The following is a 25,196-nucleotide window of genomic DNA, read 5'->3' as shown; positions in this document are numbered from 1 at the left end:
TATACATTTCAGAGGTGAATAATGCACTTTTGACTGTAGTATATTGTTCATGTCTCATATTGCTAAATGAAAACCCCTATTACAGAATATGAAGTTTATAACCGTATAAAGTATAACAATGTAGCAGGAATATTAATCCACAAACAGATATTATGGTAAAATATTACTTAAACAACATGACGTACTATATACTTTAATTACATATAGTACTATAACAAGTTCTCCTACTGCAGTAGAGGAAACACATGATTCCAACAGGGGGCACCAGACACAGGCTGCCTGAATCCCCGAAGAAGAAGAAGAACTGCGCTACCCACAATGCTTCAGCCGCTTCCGGTTTGCTACCATTCGAGATCTAAGATGGCGGACCGGCGGCGAAGGAGGAGGCGCGCGTCCCAGGACAGCGAGGACGACGACGAGTCCGGTTCTGGTTCGGACAGCGGGAGGTCCGGGTCCCCGACGGCGGCCAAGAGCCGCGTGAGGGATCCCGAACCGCCGGAGGTGACGCCGGCCCGGGTCGAGCCCAAAGTCGAGGCGGAGTCTGAGTGTGTGAGTAGCTAGCTCGCGTTAGCTCGCGGGGCTGACGGCTCGGTCGCCTGGTGACGTTTACCGCCGCCGTTTAAACTTGTTTCCTTCCTTTGGGTCAAGTACTTTTAACGGTAACGGCCCCAGCAGCTCGCGTCGGGTTGTGGTTCGCCGTGGAACGCGGACGGATCGGCGCCAGCTGGAACGCGCTTACGCGACTGCACGTTTAGCCAGAACACCGGCTCGGTACCGCGCCTGGCTGCGGGGTTCTACCGCTCACGAGGGGCTCCGCCGTGTCAAGTTAGCCGCTTAGCTTAGCTTATGAACAGTGTGTCCACCCAGGTGCTGGGGGTTCTGTGTTTAGCACCCGGCTAGGCCCCGCTAATGCTAACGAGGCTTTTACCAGGTCCAGAAGTCTCGTTCACTTCAATACCACGTAGTGGTGATACTATGGCTCAGCAAAGTAATACTATACATTTAACGCAGTTAAATCAAGTGCATTTGCCTCACAATTGTACTTTGGATATGCGGTGTAAGTGCATCTTTGTATTTTAACATTTTTTTAATGTTTGTTCTCACATTTAAACAATTCCTGACTTGAAACTTTAGTTTAAGTCCTTTAGTTACGTCACGTCCTTCTCACTCGGCACAAGCTTCTTCCACATGAATCTTTATTTAATCATTTCATTGTTGCTGTTATATATATCTCCAGTGGTCGCTTCACCTCTAAAATGCTTATTTGTGCTTTATTTTCACAATCATTACAAAGTTCACAAAACCACAGCATAAATGTTTCCTAAAGCTCCAGAGGAGCAGCTGAGCAAACCACAGCAGACGTGTGTTGATCCAATGCCTTTAACCTGCTTTGTAACGTTCACTATTGTACATTTGACTTATAAGAGTTAAAGGACCTGCTGATTCACCAGATTCAGGCCAATGTGTTTTTTTCTTTGCAGGAGAGTGAAGATGGAGTCGGAGAAGGTAAAGTATCTGGAATAAATGCCAGCTTCAGACTTTAATGCAGCTCAACGTGACGTGTGGCTCTGTTTCCAGCTGTGCTCTCTGACTACGACAGCGCCGACCCAGAAGAGAATGGATCGCATTCAGAGGTAAGACATCACATCTGTGGAGCTGGTTGTACCCGGTCCGTCTTTGTTAGGATTTAATCCATATCAGGTACACTTGATATGTTGTATTTAGTGTGTTTGAATAGGTCCACTAAAGAATAAAGAATACTTCACTAAATTGATATTAAACCTAAATCAAAAAGAAATATGATGGTGAAATAAAAATCACACATGAGCAATTTCAAGTAAGGAATTGGGTTCAATGTATTTAGATCCTCCACTAAATGAAGATGGAGTCTGTCCTTACAAACCTTTGAGTTTAACGCTGCCTCCCCTCAGGGAGCCGAGGAGGAAGAGGAGGCCGAGCAGTACAGCGATGAAGAGGCGCCGGCCGGCGAGGCCAAGCCGCTCGCTGCTGAGGGCCCGGCTGAGGGGGGGGAGGCGGAGCAGAAGCTGGTGGAAGTAGCCGTAGTGGAGGAGGGTGAAGAAGAAAAGGAGAAGGATGAAGGGGAAGAAAAGGATGATGAAGAGGAGGAGGAGGAGGAAGAGGGTGAAGAAAAGGAAGAAGGAGGTAAAGAGGAGAAAAGAGCAGAGGACAAAGAGAACCTGGCTGGCGAGAGACAGAGCGGAGACGGACAGGTGAGACCAAAAAAAGACTCCAACTTATTAGATTCAATTTTCACAGCCCATTGTGTACATTCATCTGGATGCTGACATACTTTGACTAAAATTACTTTTTTCTATGGATTTTAAAGGAGGCCTGTAGAATAAAATGTACCAATAAAATACAACAAATTACAGCTTTGTTTCATTGGTTTGTGCTAAATATTCATATATATAAATATGTATTATATATATGCTGTACTGACTTTATATTCCATGAATAACACAGATGAGCTTTGATTATTGGCCGTTTCAGTTCACGTTAACCACAGCTCGCTCACAGCGTTCCATGTCGGTAACTCTGTAAACTTTAATTCATGCTCAGTATGGTTTCAATCACTGAATGAAGCCTGCCATATTTGGGACAAGAATCGCGACCTTAAATTACACAAAAGTCTTGATCGGCACTCAGCTTTTGTTCATTGATGTCGTTCATTTAAACCGCTGAGAGGCCCAGGTCTGTGGCCTTTAGTTCATTTACTTATCTTTGTGTAGCTAATGTGTTGTTGAATATGTTTCAACTTAAAATGTATGTATTAGTCTTGTTATTAACGTAAACGGGTTTTCCAATATGTTCCAATATCTTTTTTTTTTAAAGCAAATGCTCAAAAATTACGTTTGAATAATTGACAGCGCTAACATTCACACAGGAGTCCACCGACGACCCTGAGACGAAGGCGGGGGGGAAACCCGGTCAGAAGCTGGATGATGACGAGGACCGGAAGAACCCGGCGTACATCCCGAGGAAGGGTCTGTTCTTTGAGCACGACGTGAGAGGCCACGCCCAGGAGGAGGAGAGGTGCTCAGAGGACTTCTAAACCACGAATATTACTAAAGTTTAAAAACCGAGATGTTGGATGCGTGTTTGTCGGTCCTCCCTGATGGAGAGCAGGTAGTCACTCGTCTCCTTGTCTCCTCTCCTCAGGCCCAAAGGTAGAAACAGGAAGCTGTGGAAGGACGAGGGGCGCTGGGAGCACGACCGCTTCAGGGAGGAGGAGCAGGCGCCCAAGAGCCGCGGGGAGCTCGTCGCCATCTACGGCTACGACATCCGCAACGGGGGGGGCACGGCGGAGCGGCCGTACCGACAGCGCAGGCCGAGGTCAGTGAACGCACCGCCGGCGATGTCACAGCGAGATCCAGCTGTTCCCCGTGTTTCACATCAGCATTTAATGATCTGCTTCACGCTTGGTGAAGCTCACACTGGAGGACATTCTGGTCCTGATGATTGTCTTCTTGTCCCTGCAGACAGAGTTTGTCTCCCAGCAGAGACAAGCGGTGGAGAGACGGAGGAGGGGACGGACCGGTTCGGACCTGGCACAGCGGAGGAGGAGGAGGAGGAGGAGGCCTGAATCGAGGCGGAGCTCCGCCCATGTCTAGCCACGCCCCCTCTACCCCCCTCGCCTCCCTCCCCCAGCGTAGTAGCAACCCCTCCAGACCGCCGCCATCCCGCAGCAGACCGTCCCACCCCCTCCCGCCTCAGTATAGGAATAATGAATCCAACGCCCCCCAGATGCCCCCCAGGGAACGACAGGGCCCTAAAGCTCCCTACGACCCCTCGGGAGACCGGGGCCTGGTGATCAGGGGGGGCCGCGGGGGGGTGAGAAGCTCCTCCGTGGTCATCGAGGACATAGCGGACGGCGATCAGGCCGCGGGCGCCGTGACCCCGTCTCCATCGGCTGGGTACCAGCCTGCGTTACCGCGGCGACAGCAGCAGGAACAGAGAGGGGGCGGCGCCGACAGATCTGTGTCGGGATTGGCCGACGCGCAGCCGACCACTCGGGAGGCCTCTCCCCCCGCCGAGCGGCCCCCGGAGCGCAAGTCCTACGCTCTGGCTCGCAGGACTCGCTCTCGACCCGCCGACCTGGGCAGCAAGCAGCCGTCGGTGGAGGAGTCCGCCGCCACCCCCCCCAGCGGGGCGGGGGGGAAAAGCTGGGCGGGAGACGAGCCGGGTCAGGAAGGGAGGGGCGGAGCGGCGGTGACGGAGCTGGACCAGGACGTAGCGCGTCTCAGTCTGACGGGACAAAGCTGGAGTCAGAGTCCCGCCTCCTACTTCCGCTCTGAGATGAGAGGTGAGTCATCGATGACATCATCGATCTGCTGGATTAATGATCAGCGCCTCTTGCTGATTATTGATTAGAATCAACGTTATTGCTGATAACCTGATTATCGGTCCTCAGGCCTCCCCAGCACCATCCACATCCCCAGCAGCCCCCCCCAGTTCCCCAGCATGGAGGAGATGGGCGTCGCCTCCAACCGGGCCAAACGCTACTCGTCCCAACGCCAGAGAGCCGCACCGGAGCCGCCGCCCCCGCCCCCCCCCATGCACCTCGGGGTGATGGAGGGGCACTACTATGAGCCCAGTAAGGCCACAACACACACACACACACACACACTCCCTGTTGGTTTGTCTCAATGTGTCATAAATGGAAACATCGCACACTGAAATCATCAATAGTTTTTATTGCTGCGATATTCGTTTTAATCTAAATGAACGACGCCAACGTTTTCAGTTGATCGCGCTGCATCTTTTCCTGTGGGAGGCGGGGCTTAGGCAGCGTGCACACAGATACACAGCGGACCGGATCAATGTGCCGATGCAACACAACAAAGCTAAAATATCGCCTCCAACAACGAAAATAACCATCCGCCATCTTTACCCTGAACTCCTGCCGCTTCCTCCGTGGCGGCACCGAGCCGCTCCGGCGCCCTGCAGCCACGTGGCGCCCTGCCTCCTTCTTTGAGAAACCGTCCTTATTACTATGCTATTGTCATGTTATCAGTGGCATAAATGGTCTGAAAATTGCAGTAATATTGCAATAAATGTGCAATAATCGCGCATTAAAATGAGCTTGTGACAGTCAAATGGTAGTACTTTGTTTTCATCTAAAGTTTGAGGTAATAGAAGTACTTTAAAATGATGTAGTACTACTTTAGCTCACTGAAGAAGCCACCTCTGTCTCACAGTGTCGTATCAAGGACCAATCTACGCCCACGGAGAAGGCCCTGCCCCTATCCCGCCGCAAGGCATGCTGGTCCAGCCTGAGATGCACCTGCCCCACCCTGGTCAGTCTGCGCCCCCTCCCCCACTGATAGTCTTTTAAAGGACAAGCTTGTATTATTTCCTCACTCACCTCCTCCTCAGGTCTCCATCCGCACCAATCAGGGGGCCCGATTGCTAACCCCGCCCTCTATGGGGGCCCGCCCGTCTCCCTGTCACCGGGGCAACCACAACAGCTGCTGCCGCCACCGTTCTACCCTCCGCCGGGGGTCATGACCTTCCCGTACCCGACGATGTACCCGACCCCTCAGGTACACCCCCCCCCCCCCGTGTGTCTGCCTGTCCTTGTCCTGGATGGACAGATTAATGTGAATGTCCCTCGTGTCTCAGGCTCAGGCCCAGGTGACCTACGGAGGGGTCACCTACTACGACACCATGCAGCAGCAGGCTCAGCCCAAACCATCGCCCCCCCGACGCACCTCGCAGCCCGTCACTGTCAAGCCCCCCCCGCCGGAGCTGCACTTTGCTTCAGAGTGACCCCCCCCCCCCCCCTCCCCCACCACCGCCAACCCAGACTCCGCCTCACCCCAAACCGACGCCTACAGGTGAGAAACACGCTTCTTACTGTGATCTGAGGTACTACTCCACAGAAGTACTTTGTACTACCTCAAAGGTACCTGCTGTACTTTTCATGTTTGGTTTCCATAGTGACGGGAGGGTCGGCGAGGAGCACCACGGGCCTCACTGGTGGAACTGGGCTGTGTCCCAGAACCTTTAGAGGAATCAAAGTCCGGAGCAACGCGGTTGTTGGTTTCTTTGTTGTTTCTTCTCACTTTTCTTAATTTGTATCGTTTAAAGAGTAAAAAGACAAATCTAAGGAAACAGAGTTTATCTTCATTCAGAGAATCAGTCCGAAACAAAATGTTTATAAAAGCTGGACCGTTTGTCCTCCTGATAATTTACTTAAATCTTTCATTTAGATTTTACCTTTTTTTACAACCTGAAAGTTGCTCAAACGTATGTCTGTCAAATCTTTAGGTAAATTCATCTGTAAATACGTTTAAATGTGTAAATAGAGGAAACGAGTACTAATAATAACCAGATGTGATTCTAAACACATCTGCAGGATCTTGAATGTTAAAATGCAGACTTCTCATTTAGCTTTAATTTGTCTATTTCCTTTTTCATGCTCAGTTTATCGTCTTATTTGTTTTCAAGCACCAAACTCGTCATTGTTTGAAGGCTAATAAAATGCATCTTTCACTGTTTCTCTTCATCCATTTGTTCCTTTTAAAATAAATTCTAGAATATTTCATGTTTTCTATTAATTAATCCCTAATTGTAAGTCTTCAAATGTGAAAAAGTACAAATAGTTCAAAGTGCTCATAATTAAGAGACTTGAGAAAGAAGGAAAACCTTATTTACCAAAATAAAAGCTGAACACAACTGTCAGCAGAAATCTAAGGCTTCAGTTTAAAATAAACCATTATATAATTATATAATTACTAAGTTTAAGAGCATCATATTCTGAGAACACTGACTGCCTCATTAAAGTCAATATATACATTTTAATGATTTTAATTCACTTTTTCTTGTCAATACAGTCAATGTGACTTATTAGGATCTTAGGAATTCCATGTTTTTATTTTTGACCTTCCTGATTGGTTGGTATTTTGTGGGCGGGGCTTGCTTGTGTTTTCATGAGGATGTTAACAGTAATGTGCTTATGTTCATGTCGGTTTGACCCCAGCTGTATCACCATGACGACGGTGCTTTAGTTTGTTTGTGGAGGTCGTCCACAGATCAATAAAAGGACATGTTAATAACCCGATGTGCGTTTCTTGCCTTCACAAATGATATTACTGACATTAACATTTATTCAGTCTTTAAATGTTGTCTTTCATTCTTTAATATCCATCTTCACATTATGTTTTGCTGAATCATGATTTCTCTTTACTTCATATGTGCGTTAGTGTATTAAAGGTAGAACTTTGATAAATAATGGGGAAAAAAACCAAAGCTCCACCTCATAATAAAACACATTTCATCCTCCAAATAGAAAAACAACAGTTAGCTTAGCTTAGCATAAATACTGGAAAGAAATCTCACCCTGTGAGTGTCCCTCGACCCCCCCCCCCCCACACACACACACCGCCTGACGTCACACAGTGGACGATATGAGCATACTGTTACACAGTGACGTCATTGTGTAGCACACACGGTCTCGTTGTCTTAGCGACACAAACAGCGTCCAGACCTCGAGCAGCAAACGAACCGGAGACGTCTTCACGTGGTCCTGCTGCTTTGCCGCATCATCACACAGCAGTGACGTCATCGCCCTCGCTCCGCTTTCATTGTGACCTCATCGGCATGGTTACGGGGTGGGTGTCTGTAAACCAGTCCACATATCCTCACACCTTATGGGGACTCCCTGGACACACGAGGCCGTGTGTGTGTGTGTGTGTGTGTGTGTGTGTGTGTGTGTGTGTGTGTGTGTGCGCGCGCGCTCATGTAACGGAAGACAAGTGATCAGATTACGAAACGTGAAACGTACACAGATGAATGAAGATGTGTCTCTGGGGGTTGTAACTAACGTGTGTTTTACATACATGTATATAGGTACATGTATGGTCACATGGTCACAGATATACGCGTAGAAGCGTATGAATACTCGTAGTAGTCGTTGTTAAATGAGATGTCACACGGTTTATTCCTGCTTCTTGTCGTCAGGGATATTTTAATTTCCATTAATTTTACAGCACATGGAGGCGAATGTGCACGCGCGCGGCTGGTGTAGCGGGAGCACGCAACTGCAGCAGATCGGGGGGGGGGGGGCAGGGGGGGTACGAGTCACTTCGAGAGAGCGCGAGAGAGAGAGACTGCAGTAAAACACCACCGGCTGATGCCGAATTAAACCACGGCCCCTGAACGCACCGGGCTCCTCCAGGTGAGCGCGTGATAATTCTGCATCGACGTCGATCGCGCGCCGGTTCGTCCCGGTGATTTGACGGAAACCCCTCACGCGGCGCCCCGCTGCGCTTCTCTGCGAGGAGGTCGGTTCTCCCGGTTCTCCCGGTACCGGAGCTCTGAGCCTCGTTTTCTTTATTCTTCTTTTACCTGCTGCAGCGCGCGAGGAGGAAGCGGACGCACCGAACAGCTTTCTGGGACATCCATGTATTTTTCCGGTCTGGTGGCACAGGGATCCCCGGGGACGCGGACGTAGTCCTCCTCCTCCTCCTCCTCCTCCTCCTCCAACCCCCCCTCAGATGGGTTAAGGATCGGTTTGCTCCCCCTAAGTCTCCGCCCGTGCACCTGTCCTCCCCTACCTGCGGGGGGCTGTATGATGTAGCCCCCACCTCTGCTCCGTCTCTCTCTGCATCACCCCCCCCCCTCCTCCCCCCTCCACCCTCCCCCCCACCATGCCGGCGGGGATGAAGCCGCTGGAGAAGTTCCTGAAGAAGCAGACCACGGCGCTGACCCGGGCGGGGGGGTTTGTCGGCGGGGTAACGGAGAAGGCCGGGGCGGGCACGGGGGCGTCCCGCCGCAGGGCCAGCCTGTCCCGGGTCGTGCCTTTCTTCCGGGAGACGTCACCGGAGAGCGGGCAGCCCAGGGAGGTGTTCAGGTGCGTTTACGTACATATGTATACTTTTGTTTCTTTTGCCAACTTTCACACAAAGATTGACTCGTTTGACCTTTGACCCCACAGCCCCGACAGCGAGGACCCCCCCTCCTGGCCCCCGGCGACGGGGCCCGGCCCGGCGGCGCCGCCCCCCGGAGACGTCCGCAGTCCGTCGCTGTCCAGCGACGAGCAGAGCTCCGAGGCCAGTCTGCTGGCGGAGAGCGGGGGGGGCGGCGGGGGGGGCAGCGGGGGGGCGCCGCTTCCCTCCGACACGCCGGACAACCTGACGCTCGCGCTGCTGGACAGCGCGGCGGGAAAACGCCCTGGAGTCTGTACAGGTGAGACAGGAAGCTCCCCCGGGCTGTTTGACGAGCAAAATGGCCGCCAGTGCTCTATGAGGAAGATGAGGAGGAAGATGAGGACGATGAGGAGGAGGTTGTGGATAGTAATGAAGAAGATGAGGAGGAAGATGAGGAGGATGTGGATACAAATGAACCATAGAATGATGAGGATGGTGAAGACCAAGATGATGATGATGAAGATTTAGATTGAGGATGATAACATTTGAAATGAGGAGGATGAGGATCAGTATGATGAGGAGGATGAAGATAAGGGTTATATGGGGGTTAATCATTAGGAGGAGGATGATGTATGATGAGGAAGATGAAGCAGGATGAGGGATTATGAGGAGGATGACATTGATGAAGATGAGATGTGTCCTTCAGATTCAGTGTTTTTCTGCAGAAGCCTCGTTTATATTCAAATTGTTATGATACAGTTCATGCTGTCTGGGTGTGTATGTTGTGCATGTGTTGTGTGTTGTGTGTATGTTGTGTGCTGTGTGTGTGTTGTGTGTGTGTTGTGCGCTGTGTGCGCGTTGTGCGTGTGTTGTTACATAATCGCTGCTGTCCTCCTCCACATTCACAGCCTGCCTCTCAGGGTGAAGTGTGTACATGTTCCTGCAGGAATGTGTTTGTGTTTGCTCGTTTCTTTTGGTGTTTCCAGTGAGACGTGACGAGCAACACGTCAGCAACACGTCAGCAACACGTTTAGGCCAAAAGTTTGATCATTTGAGAAATAAATGTAAAGCTGAAAAATATGTATTTTGTAACAATGTATTTAAAACAACAATAAGTGGTTTGAAATTCAATTATTATTATTCTACATATTTTGGGGTCTTTGGTGTTTTATTCTTTTCGGTTGCAGATTTGATATTTTCGAGTTCTTGATCTTTATGGAGCATCAACTTGGTTTGATTGGTTTGGTTTGCATTTTTGCTTTATTGCTCATCTGAGATTAGAATACATATTTTATGCAGTTTCTCTAAACACGATAATATAGAAAATATAAAGGTTCAAACAGGTGGATGTATGAACATTTACAGCTCTACAATATAGCTGTATATTCTATAAAAATATGTCCAAGTATACATATAACTAATGATTGTTTCGATAATCGATTAATCGATTGATTATTTTTTCGATTAATCGATGAATCGGATAAAAGCAACAGCATTAAAAAGCTTGAATTTCCATCCCTTTATTCTAAAGCAGAACTGCAAATTCACATTTCTCAGAAAGTACAGGTAGCTCCTTGAACATCATAATAATTTATAAAAGAAAAATCAGAAAATTGAACATGATTTGTTTTAACATCAGAACAACTACCGTATAACCCACAGTAGATGTATTTCACACTGATTGCAGCTGGCGAATAAAATAAGAGATGTTGAAATATTTCTGGTTGCTTGTTAGCATCTCGGCTCTTTGTTGACCAGCTTGTAAGCAGTTAGCTTGGTCATTAGCATGTTTGTTAGCATGTTGGCAAGATTTCTTCTTCAGCATCTAGGTTTGTTTGGTTAGCTAGCTTGTAAACTAGCATGCTGGCTAACGGGCACCATGTAGAAGTGGATCGTATGAACGCCTCCCAGCTGAAGCACTCCGGTAAACCAGTAGGTTCTCAGGGTGCTAACTGGTAGCAACTGGTTGGACTTGTGGAACCAGTTCTACATTCAGTGTGGAAGCCGCCGGTCTAAGCCGTTCAGACCGAGGGTTGGGTTCTGGTCTCTGATTAGCTGAGTTAACAGAGTACCTGAGCAAGTAGTATACTGAGTACCGGAGCAGGTAGTATACATAGTACTTGAGCAGAACAACCTTGAAACAGGAAAGGTTTTCTTCATCTCTGACACGTTGATGATGAAATTCCATCTGTCTGCTTTTACCTGCTGACACACCGACATACATACATATATACACACACCTACATACATACATACATACACACCTACATACATACATACTGTAGGTGCTGGAAAGGTGCTACAAGGTGCTGGAAGCATTCCTCAGGGAGTTTGGTCCATATTGACATGATGGCATCACACAGTTGCCGCAGATTTGTCGGCTGCACATCCATGATGCGAATCTCCCGTTCCACCACATCCCAAAGATGCTCTATTGGATTGAGATCTGGTGATTGTGGAGGCCATTTGAGTACAGCGAACTCATTGTCATGTTCAAGAAACCAGTCTGAGATGATTCCAGCTTTATGACATGAACCGTTGATACAAGGCAGGATGGATCCATGCTTTCATGTTGTAGACGCCAAATTCTGACCCTACCATCCGAATGTCGCAGCAGAAATCGAGACTCATCAGACCAGGCAACGTTTTTCCAATCTTCTATTGTCCAATTTCGATGAGCTTGTGCAAATTGTAGCCTCAGTTTCCTGTTCTTAGCTGAAAGGAGTGGCACCCGGTGTGGTCTTCTGCTGCTGTAGCCCATCTGCCTCAAAGTTCGACGTACTGTGCGTTCAGAGATGCTCTTATGCCCACCTTGGTTGTAACGGGTGGTTATTTGAGTCACTGTTGCCCTTCTATCAGCTCGAACCAGTCTGGCCATTCTCCTCTGACCTCTGGCATCAACAAGGCATTTCCGCCCACAGAACTGCCGCTCACTGGATGTTTTTTCTTTTTCGGACCATTCTCTGTAAACCCTAGAGATGGTTGTGCGTGAAAATCCCAGTAGATTAGCAGTTTCTGAAATACTCAGACCAGCCCTTCTGGCACCAACAATCATGCCACGTTCAAAGTCACTCAAATCACCTTTCTTCCCCATACTGATGCTCGGTTTGAACTGCAGGAGATTGTCTTCACAATGTCTACATGCCTAAATGCACTGAGTAGCCGCCATGTGATTGGCTGCTTAGAAATTAAGTGTTAACGAGCAGTTGGACAGGTGTACCTAATAAAGTGGCCGGTGAGTGTATATACACACACCTACACACATACATACATACATACATACATACATACATATTCACACACATACATACATACATACATACACACACCTGCATATATACACACACCTACACACCTACATACATATTTACACACCTACATACATATACATACATATACACACACCTACACACACACAAACATATACACGTAATAAGGCTGCAACAACGAATCGATGAAATCGCTAAAAATCGATTATTAATTGAAGTGTGGGCACAAATTTGATCATCCATTGTTTGTGTGGCGCCATTATTACGTCACTCACTGGGTTGCATGATGTGAGCTCCACGTGGTCCCGTGAGGAACATGAGGAGCCTCCAGCAGATCTTCTGCTGTTTACTCGTCATCCAGCCGATCAAGCTAGCGTTAGCTCGCTAATAACAGCAGTGAAGCAGCTAGCAAGACTAAAGACACGTTTCGTGCTTCGTCCCATTTTGGTTATTGTTCACAAAAATAACATTTGATTAACTTGCACTACAGTGATGGTAATAATTTAATTTAACGCTTCAAGTGAACCTGGGGGTGTGTTTGAGTGTCGTATAAAGCGAAGTCGGTCCTCGTCGGCTTTGTAACGGCCAGTCGGGCCTTCTGATCATTCTGATTGGCTGCTCAGCCAGCGAAGCGAAGGTATTTCCTCTCACGCAGGCGCAGTGCGGACGTGCTGATTGGCCGTCGGGTTCTGAGAATCGACTTGGTGTGACAGAGATCGACTTTGGACCCAGACGCTGCTCACGCCGGCTCAAGTTTGTCGGCTTGGTGTGTTCAAGGCTTTATTTCTGCCTTTAAAAAAATCCTGTTACATTTTCTGATTTGTACTTTTCTTTATTTTTTATAAATTATTATTATGTTCAAGAGCTACCTGTACTTTCTGAAGTCTTTTTGAAATGTGAATTTGCAGTTCTGTTTTAGAATAAAGGGTTAGAAATTAAAGCTTCTAACACTGTTTTTTATCCGATTCCTCGATTAATTGAAAAATGATTGGCGATTAATCAATTATTTAAATAATCTTTAGTTGCAGTATTAAACACACGTATACATAAACATACACACACACACACACACACACATACACATGTGTTTCTTTCATTGAATTATAATAATTATAAAATTCAGCTTGTTTAAGGTGTGAATCTTAAGTTGAATTTCATTGTGTAAACTTATTTTAACTCATCTGCAGAGGTTTGACTAAATAAACAATTATTTTATGTATAAATTCAGTATTGTTGTTTTAGTAACTGATTAATTACCATAATTAATAATTGTTAATATTAAATTAATTTCCTTACGATTTAAAGTTCCTCTATTTTGACGAACACAAACCTTTGGGTCTGCGTGTGTGTGTGTGTGTGTGTGTGTGTGTGTGTGTTTGTTTGTGTGTAGATACTTAAGCAACCGTTGACATGGCAACCAGCTCTCAACCTGACATTTGAAGAAGAAGAGTGGGAGGAAGAAAAAACCCAATGAGAAGAGAACATGTATCTCGTGGTTCTAATGGTTCTTATAGTTCTAACAGACCAAAGACTAAAGTGTGATTTAATATGTTATTATTTTGGTTGTGAAGTCATGAATTAAAATTAATATATTAATACAGCTGTTATTTTATGTTTAAATCTACATTGAGGAAAATCAGGATCAAATACACTCACAACTACACACACACACACACACACACACACACACACACACACACACGTGGGATGTTTACTCTTCATTCTTTAGCTCTCAACGTGCCGTCTCTATGGTTACCGCCTGCAGAGAGGCGGAGCCTCACAGGACACGCCCACTGCAGCACGCTTCACATCCTCAGTCATACTGTGTGTGCGTGTCTGTTATCGTGTGTGTGTGTGTGTTTGTGTGTGTGTGTGTGTGTGTGTGTGTGTGTGTGTGTGTGTGTGTGTGTGTGTGTGTGAGAAGAACTTGCAGCCATGAATTCAAAAATGTCTCAGGGTATACATATACATATATATATATATACACATTAGTACTTCTATATATTTGTGTGTGAGCTCGTCTGGAGCTTCAGTCTCTGTTTGAGGGGGATGTTTGTTTCGTTCACCCTGGACTACAGCCCCTCCCTGGGTGTTATCTAATCCCACCCTCCGTCTCAGGTGGTAACAACAAGTAGAAGGAATGATAAGAGAGGATGTGCTGTGTGAGGTTCAGGTACAGTGTGTAACTCTGAGCTCTGTCTCCCTGTAGAAACCCTGCTGGATGACTTCCTGCTGACGCATCCCATCTTCCTGGCAGCCGACAGGTTCCAGCAGGTCCTGATGCAGCAGTATCCTTCAGACACGTTCAGCTCAACGCGGCTCCTTCTCTCTCTATGTGTGTAAATACATGGATGTACATCTGTATGTCAAGAATATGCGTTTACAACCTGAACTACTGCATTACGTCATTCAGCGATTCGTTATGAACCAACACAACATGACGTTTGCATGAAATACATCATATTCAGATTCATTTGAGTGAGCGTGTAAATGTCGTTTAATATCAAAAAACAATCCAACCAGCAGCAGAACAGTCAAATTCCCGGTATTGAATGTGCGTAGTTTGAAATAGAAATGAAAGTGATTTTTCTTCTCTCTGCAGTGATCGTCGTCCACTTTAAAACTCACCCACACACAGAGAGAGAAGAAGAGCAGCCGGAGGGGGAGGACAGGAAGTAGAGCAGAGGGGGTGTGGGTGGAAGGAGAAGAAGTGTTTATTTGTTATTTGAGAGAGAAAGCCGTCCTCTCTTTGGTTTTTGAGAGAAACAAACTTATGAAGATAGATTACAACCTCTGTGCTGTAATGATTATATATTATCAACACGTGACAGTCGGCGGCCATGTTTGTTTTGGTAGAAGAACATGTGACAGTCGGCGGCCATGTTTGTTTTGGTAGAAGAACATGTGACAGTTGGCGGCCATGTTTGTTTTGGTAGAAGAACATGTGACAGTCGGCGGCCATGTTTGTTTTGGTAGAAGAACATGTGACAGTTGGCGGCCATGTTTGTTTTGGTAGAAGAACATGTGACAGTCGGCGGCCATGTTTGTTTTGGTAGAAGAACATGTGACAGTTGGCGGCCATGTCTGTTTTGGTAGAAGAACATGTGACAGTTGGCGGCCATGTTTGTTTTGGTAGAAGAACATGTGACAGTTGGCGGCCATGTTTGTTTTGGTAGAAGAACATGTGACAGTTGGCGGCCATGTTTGTTTTGGTAGAAGAACATGTGACAGTCGGCGGCCATGTTTGTTTTGGTAGAAGAACATGTGACAGTCGGCGGCCATGTTTGTTTTGGTAGAAGAACATGTGACAGTCGGCGGCCATGTTTGTTTTGGTAGAAGAACATGTGACAGTCGGCGGCCATGTTTGTTTTGGTAGAAGAACATGTGACAGTCGGCGGCCATGTTTGTTTTGGTAGAAGAACATGTGACAGTCGGCGGCCATGTTTGTTTTGGTAGAAGAACATGTGACAGTCGGCGGCCATGTTTGTTTTGGTAGAAGAACATGTGACAGTTGGCGGCCATGTTTGTTTTGGTAGAAGAACATGTGACAGTCGGCGGCCATGTTTGTTTTGGTAGAAGAACATGTGACAGTTGGCGGCCATGTTTGTTTTGGTAGAAGAACATGTGACAGTTGGCGGCCATGTTTGTTTTGGTAGAAGAACGTGGCCCTTTCTCAATACCTAAGACTGCGAGAATAGACTCTGGAGTCCTGACTCACAGGAGAACAGTCGTTTCCGCAATTGGAACAGCGGCTGACTTGATGACGTCACTACGTCAGCTGGTCTTGTTAATACGTTTTAATATAGTTCTTGACTCAAGTATTTTACTATTAGTCCGTTCTCGCCGTCTTAGGTATTGAGAAAGGGCCCACGTGACAGTTGGCGGCCATGTTTTTTTGTCCTGTTTATTCCCTTTTGCTCACTGTCAAAAATCTAGAAATAGACTCATTAGATTTCCATCAAGCATTATGGACATTTTATCTCTGATTTACATAACGACCCCTCTCCTCCTCAGCTGGAGTGCATGTGGTGCAGTCTGTGCGTCTCTGCAGTGATAAATGGGTCATCATGGCGGCTCTGACTCTTCTCATGAGAGCTTCTGCTCTGAGGCTTCAAACTAGAGCCCATTAAAGATGAATATTCCATTGCCCCTTTTATTCTATTGAAACAGTTTTATTTTATTAAAGACAGAATCCGTTTTCCACACTGTCTTCTCATATATATTCTTATTTGTCTTATCCGCTGTCTTCATTTTTCTTTTTCAAATGATACCTTTACATTTTTGTGTCTTTCCATTTCCCCACAGTTTGGCGTTTCTTAAATATATTTTTTAATTTGAAGCTGAATTCCTCCTTAACCTCAACTTTTCTCAGATTCAGTCTGGAAACGCAGGGCGAGGAGTGTGGAGGCGGCGAGGAGGCGGCGAGGAAGCGGGCAGTTCTGAGTGTGGTGTTCAGGTACCTGGACACCTACAGAGAGCTGCTGCAGGAGGAGGGGGAGCGCAGCAACAGCTTCCCCAAGGTGACACACACACACACACACACACACACGCACACACACGTACCACGCTACTGACTGACCTGTCAATCACTGTGTAGCGTGTTGTGATGTCATCAACGATTCTACTGGAGAGCCCCTTTCAGAGCTTATGTCGTGTGTGTGTGTGTGTGTGTGTGTGTGTGTGTGTGTGTAGGAGCTGTACTTGTGTGCGGTTCAGGAGCTGAGTCAGTACCCTGAGCTCGTGGAGGACGTCCTCAAACTTCAGCGATGGACTGAGATCTTACACACACCGTAAGTCACATCAGGACCGGATATCTACTATTTATTGTGTATATTATTTGATATCATCCTGTTTTTATTCACACACATAATGATGATTACGTTTTGTTTTCTACCATCACGTGTTTCTCACATGTCTTGATATTATATATTTATTGTACTTAATACATCACTTATGTTAATTACATGCTTACCACATATTAACATATTTGTGATGTATTTACCACATATTTAAGTGTAAAATATTTTATTGATCGGTCTTTGTCCGTAAAGCACTTTGTACACATGCTTTGGAAATAAGAACAGATATGTCTGTACATTACAAAGTGTGTGTGTGTGTAGCTCTGTTGAGGAGAAGGAGAGCAGGAAGAAGCAGGTCCGTCCTCTCTTCAGACACTTCAGACGGATCGACGCCTGTCTGCAGCCCCGAGAGGCGTTCAGGGGCTCCGACGAGAGTACGACACGCACACAGCATGTTGGTATCTGTCATCCACCAGGCGGCGTCTTAACGTCTCTGCGTTGTCTGGCCTCCAGTCTTCTGCAGGGTCTACACCCCCGACCACTCCTACGTCACCATCCGCAGCCGCCTGTCCTGCCGAGTCGGGGAGATTCTGGCTCTGGTCCGAGAGAAGCTGCAGTACAGCGAGGACCAGCCGGTCCTGCCCGGGAACCTGGTCCTGGTGGCCGTGACCTCGGCCGGAGGTCAGGAGGCAGCGGATTTAATCATCCACGGGGTGTTATTGATTAGGTCAGCATTGGTGGGGTCATGTATTAATATCTGCCTCCGTGTTTCGTGATGTTTAGAGAAGGCCGTGTTCCGACCCAGTGACGAAGCCGTCTTCACCACGCTGGGAGTCAACACTCACCTGTTCACCTGTGAGCCCAGTGAGCTGGACTCCCTGGTGAGGACCGACTCATTGGATGCTTAATTGATTGACTAATTTATTGATAGCTAATTGGTGACTGTTTTTTCATCGATTGGTTTGTTTGTTAATTGATTGTCGGGAAATGCTGTCAACAAAGTGATTTTCTCTTTGTTTGTTTTCAGTTTTGATAAATTATTGAATGTGTGTAGATACAAAGGCAACAAACACATTTGTATTTACTGTAAACCTTAAAAATAATGACAGAAGAAGAAGTGTTTGCACAAAGCTTGAAACTGGAAAAAATGCAAACTCAACAACAATCATTTACAGGATCACAAGTTTGTGTTGTTTCCCACTTGTTTCATGGTCTAATGGAGTCATTTCCTCAGCTTCCTCTTCCTGAGGAGATCCACTGGACGCCCGGGGACAGCAAACTCCACGACATGTCAGCAGAGGAGGTCGCCACTCAGCTGGTGGTGTTCGACTGGGAGCTCTTCAGCTGTGTGCACGAGGTCAGTGAAACGGCGTCACTAGTGACCACCACACCGGGTCTGGGACGCCCTTTTTAATCTACTTCATCATTTTGTTGTTGCAGTTCTAGTCAAATTCAACCCATTCTTCTTTGTTGGTATGCGCCGCAGGTGGAGTTTGTGTGCTACGTCTTTCACGGGGAGCAGTCGCGCTGGCGCCCCCTGAACCTGGAGCTGGTACTGCAGCGCTGCAGCGAGGTGCAGCACTGGGTCGCCACGGAGATCCTGCAGTGTCAGTCGCTGCCAAAGAGGGTGCAGCTGCTCCGCAAGTTCATCAAGATCGCAGCACTGTGAGTCCCACGAAGGGCCCAGGTCCAGGGGGGTCATTGGGAACCACCTGGGTCTTACCTGTCCTAACAGGTGTGTCCCGTGTGTGTTGCAGCTGCAAGCAGCAGCAGGACCTGCTGTCCTTCCTGGCGGTGGTTCTGGGTCTGGACAACCCGGCGGTGAGCAGACTGCGACTCACCTGGGAGGTACGACCCTCTAGCTCACACTCACCTGCTGTGTTTACACACGGGCTCAGAACCTTTTCTAATACAAGTGTTGTTGTGTTCAGGGTCTCCCAGGGAAGTTCAGGAAGCAGTTTCAGCAGTTTGAAAGCGTCGCAGTGAGTAAAGGATGTAGTGGAGTACTTCCACCGTGTTTATTTGTAGTACTTTGACTGCAGTAAAGGATCGGAGTACTTCTACTTCTACAGGACCCGTCCAGAAACCACAAGGCCTACAGAGACCTGATCACCAGCCTGAGACCTCCACTGATCCCCTTCACTCCTCTGCTGCTCAAAGGTGGGTCTGGACCGACACCAGCAGATCGACCAGTCATCATCATCATCATCATCATCATCTCTACTGGAACAATGCAATATGGGTTGACATGGTTCTAATTATGGATCCATGTCTGTGGGTCAGAGAGGAGGAGGTGGGAGGAGCCTCTGAAGGAGGAGCAGTCAGGTCCTGGGTCGGACAATCTTTCCCCGTAAAGAGAAGTAGTTCAGTCTTGTCGGGTTGATCTTCAGGTGGTGAGTGGACCTCCACTGAGATGTCAGTCACACAGGCAGAGATCTGTGTGAGGGAAGGAGAGGGAAGTTGGACGTCAGGATGTCCAGTTCTTCCAAGAAATGACTCAAAGAGCCTGGTGGACCGCGTGTCCTTGTTGCCATGGTCCCCAGAGAGTCTCCTGAACTCCTCATAGATCCTCTGAGAGCGTTGCTCCTCCAGCTGTGGAACCAGATGTGAGGCTGCGTTAGCAACGCTGGCTAATTAGCACCTGTGGCTAATCAGCTCCATGTCAGTGTTACCACACACACACACACACACACACACACACATACTGAGTGTGTGTGTGTGTGTGTGCAGCCTTAAGCTCTCTGTCTCCATGGTAACCAGAGGAAGAGGAATGAATGACTCGAATGGTGAAACAGAAGTGAAGTGAGAATTATAGAAAATACTATAAATAAACTGTCTTCTTTGTGAAGAATCGGTGGATCGTCCCGTCTGACGTCTGTCAATCATCAATAATCAGAATATTGATACGTGAGCCTCCTCGATTCCTGTTTCTCGTTCAGATCTGACGTTCCTTCACGAGAGCTGTAAGACGTTTCACGGAGAACTCGTCAACTTTGAGAAGATGGTGAGTAAATAATCTGTAGATGATGAGGATGAGGATGATGATGATCCTTCTCTCCTCCCCCTCTTCTCCCCCTGCAGCACAAAGTAGCCGACATGGTGAGGATCATCAGGCGCTACAGGAGCAGTCAGCTCGGTAAAACTCCTCCTCACATGTTTGTAATAAGCTGCATTCCGGTTGGTTGAAGGTAACATGTGTACTGCATGTGTACTGCATGTGATCCTCGTGTATTGTGTACTTTAGGGAAGGCATGAAGTAGTGCATAGTACTGAGTACTTTCTGCTGATTTCTTTGATGCTTTTATTGTGAAGTTCTTGCGCTGAACGTTGTCTCACTCTGGTGGAGGCGCCCTGTTATGATGATGATGATGATGTAATGACTCCTCTATTCTTGTGTCCCCCTCGGTAGCCATGGATACGGAGACGTCCCCCCCCCACCTGCAGACAAAGGCCTACGTCCGTCAGCTGCAGGTGATCGACAACCAGAACCTCCTGTTTGACATGTCCTGCAAGCTGGAGCCCAAAGACCCATAGAGAAGAGGAGGAGGAAGAGGAGGATGCTCTTGTTCAGGCAGCTGGTGCCTAGGAACCATAAAGAGGAGGATGGAGGGAGGTCTTCTGCTTCTGTCCCTGGAGTGTCCTCACTTCCTGTCCACTAACCCTTAGAAGAGCAGTAGAGATCTACATTATAGAAAGAGAAGAAGAGTCGTCGCCCCAGTTGTAAAGAGACAGAATATTAGCAGGAATAAAATCTAAATAATGAGGTTATTATTAAGACTTTATTTACCGTATCAGTTTAATTAAGATATATACATAAAGTACAGTAAACACCTTATATTGTTTTAATTTCATAAATCCCTCGTAACACAAACTTTAACTTCAAATAAATCAGGATGTTCTAAAAACAAACCCTATATAATTGTAATGATAATACAACAGACCTTTCCAATTATTGGCATTGATAAAGTTAATAATTAAAATTAATGAGCTTTTATCCAAAGCGACTGAAGACCCTCCACAGGGCAGCAGGACACTCATCACTCCTTTGGTTTAAAGATCTACGTTTGACTGAGAATTCTCAGAATATTTCTCGTTCTTTTACAACCTGAAACCTCGTCAGTAGCCCCGCCCCCTGCTGCGGGCTGACCAATCAGACAAGACCTTGAGTGGGCGGAGCTGAGGACAAGCTTTATCTCCAATATGTTGTTTTTTCTGGGGATGTAGGAACATCTGAACAATAATCCCAGGTTACGGATAAACATTTCAGGATTTCTATTTTTCCATCAAACCAAACTGTGGATTCGAGAGGGGGGGGGGGGCTGGGGCGCCGGTCGCGGTGCGTTCGTGGGCAGTGGGAGACGAGAGCGAATAGATGCTGGTTTTCTACCAAACATTCGCCGATTGTTTTTTCTTTTTGTTTTCAGAAAACCTCGATGCTGCCATTAAGCGTTTAAAGTTCTCTTTAAAGGACCAAACCGCTGCTTTTGTGTGGGGTAATCAATTAAGTAGGGGAGCAATCGCTAACAGCTAATGGCTAACAGCTAACAACTAACCAAGATCGCCATTGGAACAAAAGCTCTAAGCTCATTATAATAATGACAATAAAAATAGAATATTTAATGTCATTTGAGAAAGAAAAATACAAAAAACTGTTTATGATCCGTTGCTCCTCTGGTGTACAAACTAAGATGTCTTCAATAACCAAATTGGATTTGAATTCAAAACTATTAATGTTTCATATTTCTTTCTCAGCTGGTTCCAGAGTTTCCACTATTTAAAACTAACGTAAACAACGTGTGTATGGTCCTTTAAGAAAAGTGAACTGCTGATTGGACCGATGGTCACATGGTCACTTGACAGAGGACGTCACGCCTGAGAGACCAATACAGACGCTTCTTTTGATTCTGTCTCATCGACCAATCGGCTGCGGTTCAGTCCGAGGCAATAACAAGTGAAGCCACTTGGTCGACTTTTCGCAGCAACAAAGCACTTTTTGCCAAACCTCAGGATTCAGAGACAATGAGAGGTTTTGTTTACTCTTTATTAAATATTCCTTTCAGTAGAGTCCGTTCAGTTGAGTCCAGCTGTGATGCAACCGATTGGTTTTGTGTTTGTACAGCTGATCGCACGTCAGCCATATTTACTACGACAATAGAAACCTACACGGTTGTTTTCTTTCCTGCTTTACTTTGGTTTCTTCTTCGTGCTCCGAAGAGCTTCTCTCCCCAATGGCGGACCCATTGATGAGGACGGCATGCACATGCTGCGACATGCTACGACCTGCTACGACATGCTACGACATGCTGCGACCTGCTACGACATGCTACGACATGCTACGACATGCTGCGACCTGCTACGACATGCTACGACATGCTGCGACCTGCTACAACATGCTGCGACCTGCTGCGACATGCTACGTCATGCTGCGACATGCTACGACATGCTACGACATGCTGCGACCTGCTACGACATGCTACGACATGCTACGTCATGCTGCGACATGCTACGACATGCTGCGTCATGCCGCGACATGCTGCAACATGCCGCGACATGCTACGTCATGCTGCGACATGCTACGACATGCTGCGACATGCCGCGACATGCTACGTCATGCTGCGACATGCTACGACATGCTGCGTCATGCCGCGACATGCTGCAACATGCCGCGACATGCTACGTCATGCTGCGACATGCTACGACATGCTGCGACATGCTACAACATGCTACGTCATGCTGCGACATGCTACGTTGTGCTGCGACATGCTGCGACCTGCTGCGACATGCTACGTCATGCTGCGACATGCTACGACATGCTGCGTCATGCCGCGACATGCTGCAACATGCCGCGACATGCTACGTCATGCTGCGACATGCTACGACATGCTGCGACATGCTACAACATGCTACGTCATGCTGCGACATGCTACGTTGTGCTGCGACATGCTGCGACCTGCTGCGACATGCTACGTCATGCTGCGACATGCTACGACATGCTGCGTCATGCCGCGACATGCTGCAACATGCCGCGACATGCTACGTCATGCTGCGACATGCTACGACATGCTGCGACATGCTACAACATGCTACGTCATGCTGCGTCATGCCGCGACATGCTGCGACATGCTACGTTGTGCTGCGACATGCTGCGACCTGCTGCGACATTCTCTAATTGCAAACAGATTTTTAGACAGAGAGACATAATATTTTGAGATAAACAGATGTTTGAAACATAAAAACAATTGTAATACGATGTTTATTGTAATACATAATGGACCTTTTTGTTTGATGGGATGAAACTCTTCACAGCATTACGACAGTTCACCTGTTTGCCTAAATTGTATGAAAAGGTGTAAAAGTTTTCAATATGTGCTCCGCTCTTGTGGCAGTGAGACTTTGTTCATTCTCCATCTGTATCATAACTTCCTGTGTGGAAAAGATCAGAGACGGCGATCTCGTCCACTTCCTGTCCAGGTGGAACCTCTGGAGACACTTTAAGACCCAACCCACACTTAAAGTTTACTTTATTCTTATTTATTTAGTTTTTATGGCCTGACTCTTGTTTTGGTAGTTTAGGGACGTCATGGACAAAGCGAAACTATTTTAATAGTAATCCATCCTAAGCTCAAGAAGTTGTTATTTAGCTCATCTTTTACATCTTAAACATTTATCTAGCGACTTGATTCTGGATGAGACAAAATCTGTGAACCATCTCAACAACAACTTCACTATCTGAACTCTTTCTAATGTGGAGCCTTAAAACCTTTTTAAAGAGAGTTCCAAGTTTCCAGAACGCGATTCAACATTTTTCTGAAAATTCCAGATGTATTTTTTGAGAACCGAGGCGTTCATCCAGTGAAGATGACGTCACCTCAGGACCACCTCCTGGGCGTCGCTCCACAGAACTGTTGAGTTAAACCCACCGGACCTTCCTGTGATTCGGACCAATCGTAAATCTTCTGGGATCTATGATATGGGGGGGGGGGTCTCCGGGGTCGAGGCCGTCGCCGTGGCGCCCGCGTGAAAACACGTGTAAATAACGCAACCCTGTAAATAGGCAAAAACTAACGGAGACTCTATTTTATGTATGAGCCGACTCAAGGAGAAACATTTGATCCGAGGTTTTTTATTTGTAAAAGAGAACGTGTACAGGAAGAAAGAAATGATGAATTTATGACTTTATGAATTATACACTAAGTTCTGTTTGAACGCTCTGTTGTTTTCTATCTACGGCTTCGGGTTGTTTGTTTGTGTGTTTGTTTTTGTACAGAAGTGGTTGTTTACATCAATACAATGACGGCCCGTGTGATTGGGGCAGAGGTCTTGGAGGAGGCGGGGACTGAGAGAAGTATTGATACGATGTATAAATGTTAAAATAATATTGTGAAATCTCGAAAAATATTGAGACTTAATTTTAATTTTGTTGCATTATTCATTCTTTATTAACGTTTAGCATTTCTTACTAAGGAGCCATAATATAATGTTACATAAAGATGACGTCATAATAAACTCTAAAACAGTGAGAAAGATCATCAGGAAAAATCATTTCATTAAAGCACACTTTGGAATAAATTAAGGCATTAAACTCTTAATGTAACTTGTTACAAAATGACAAAATTAATTCATGAACATATTCAGATCTTTCTTGTAAAATTACAACTTCTTTCATAAATCTGTTCTATAAAAGTGAAATTCATGATTTACATTTATTAAACTTGAGAAATGTTACTCACAAAAAGATAAAACACGATAAATTTCCCCTTTATGACGTCATCCTCGTGTCTTATGTTACGTTTCATCCTTTTTGTCAGAAGCTTCTCGTGTTTCAGTTTCATTTTTCGGTCTGAATCGTTAAAGTGAGATTGGAAGAAGTTCAAAGATGAGTTTAATGAATAAATATCGCTGAGGTTTAAGGCGATTAGAATCGTGTCTCGTCTCCTCCGGACTCCGAAGGCACTGAAATAAAAACCTCTGGCCCACAAACACGGCTCATGTGTTCATTTGTACATTTTCATGTATTTATAGATGGGAATATTGATGTAGATCTGGATCCTGGATTTTCTGGATCTTTGGGCCTTGAAGCCTCGTCTAAAGCAGCAGAGACAGAAACCGGAGACGCGTGTGTGTGTGTGTGTGTGTGTGTGGAGTGTTTTAATTTCAGCTGATTCACCCCCGTCAGGACCTCAGCTTTCCATCCCTGATTAGGAGAAGGTTTATTTTAGGCTCAGATAGAGGGGAAG

At 46.5% G+C, this 25,196-nt stretch overlaps 2 protein-coding genes across 6 annotated transcripts; both read left to right on the top strand.

The window, feature by feature from the left end:
• Window positions 1-331: 331 nt before the first annotated feature.
• On the top strand, window positions 332-6,521 carry casc3 (casc3 exon junction complex subunit). Its single transcript, XM_037477238.2, has 12 exons — window positions 332-549; window positions 1,482-1,506; window positions 1,579-1,634; window positions 1,932-2,231; window positions 2,906-3,054; window positions 3,181-3,354; window positions 3,501-4,324; window positions 4,433-4,615; window positions 5,220-5,318; window positions 5,398-5,564; window positions 5,644-5,858; window positions 5,962-6,521. Exons 1-11 carry the CDS (start codon window positions 361-363, stop codon window positions 5,788-5,790), a joined length of 2,313 nt encoding a protein of 770 aa, XP_037333135.2. The 5' UTR covers window positions 332-360; the 3' UTR covers window positions 5,791-5,858; window positions 5,962-6,521.
• Window positions 6,522-7,616: 1,095 nt separating this feature from the next.
• rapgefl1 (Rap guanine nucleotide exchange factor (GEF)-like 1) lies at window positions 7,617-24,939 on the top strand. Of its 5 annotated transcripts, none has more exons than XM_062565981.1 (17): window positions 7,617-7,634; window positions 8,380-8,875; window positions 8,960-9,210; window positions 14,370-14,448; window positions 16,533-16,680; window positions 16,853-16,950; window positions 17,266-17,393; window positions 17,473-17,640; window positions 17,743-17,840; window positions 18,194-18,316; window positions 18,446-18,624; window positions 18,717-18,807; window positions 18,891-18,941; window positions 19,032-19,119; window positions 19,899-19,963; window positions 20,041-20,095; window positions 20,369-24,939. In XM_062565981.1, the coding sequence occupies exons 2-17, from the start codon at window positions 8,673-8,675 to the stop codon at window positions 20,491-20,493; spliced, it is 1,950 nt and encodes a 649-aa protein (XP_062421965.1). In that variant the 5' UTR covers window positions 7,617-7,634; window positions 8,380-8,672; the 3' UTR covers window positions 20,494-24,939. The 5 variants fall into 5 exon arrangements, with proteins under 5 accessions (XP_062421965.1, XP_062421964.1, XP_062421963.1 ...); XM_062565980.1 differs by lacking the exon at window positions 7,617-7,634 and adding an exon at window positions 8,082-8,200; XM_062565979.1 differs by lacking the exon at window positions 7,617-7,634 and adding an exon at window positions 8,082-8,306.
• The last annotated feature ends 257 nt before the right edge of the window (window positions 24,940-25,196 follow it).

The sequence above is a fragment of the Pungitius pungitius genome, chromosome 12 (assembly GCF_949316345.1).
Source record: "Pungitius pungitius chromosome 12, fPunPun2.1, whole genome shotgun sequence".
Taxonomy (NCBI): Eukaryota; Metazoa; Chordata; class Actinopteri; order Perciformes; family Gasterosteidae; genus Pungitius; species Pungitius pungitius.
This window is presented reverse-complemented; position numbering and strand designations above follow the sequence as displayed.

What these genes read in the sequence shown, in the direction of transcription:
- casc3 (XM_037477238.2), top strand. Translation starts at nt 361, where the DNA reads ATGGCGGACCGGCGGCGAAGGAGGAGGCGCGCGTCCCAGGACAGCGAG. An exon ending in GACAGAGCGGAGACGGACAG is followed by an intron (nt 2,232 to 2,905) that starts GTGAGACCAAAA and finishes ACATTCACACAG; the next exon opens with GAGTCCACCGACGACCCTGA. An exon ending in TACCGACAGCGCAGGCCGAG is followed by an intron (nt 3,355 to 3,500) that starts GTCAGTGAACGC and finishes TTGTCCCTGCAG; the next exon opens with ACAGAGTTTGTCTCCCAGCA.
- rapgefl1 (XM_062565981.1), top strand. Translation starts at nt 8,673, where the DNA reads ATGCCGGCGGGGATGAAGCCGCTGGAGAAGTTCCTGAAGAAGCAGACC. An exon ending in TCTTCAGCTGTGTGCACGAG is followed by an intron (nt 18,317 to 18,445) that starts GTCAGTGAAACG and finishes TATGCGCCGCAG; the next exon opens with GTGGAGTTTGTGTGCTACGT. An exon ending in CTACAGGAGCAGTCAGCTCG is followed by an intron (nt 20,096 to 20,368) that starts GTAAAACTCCTC and finishes CCCCCTCGGTAG; the next exon opens with CCATGGATACGGAGACGTCC.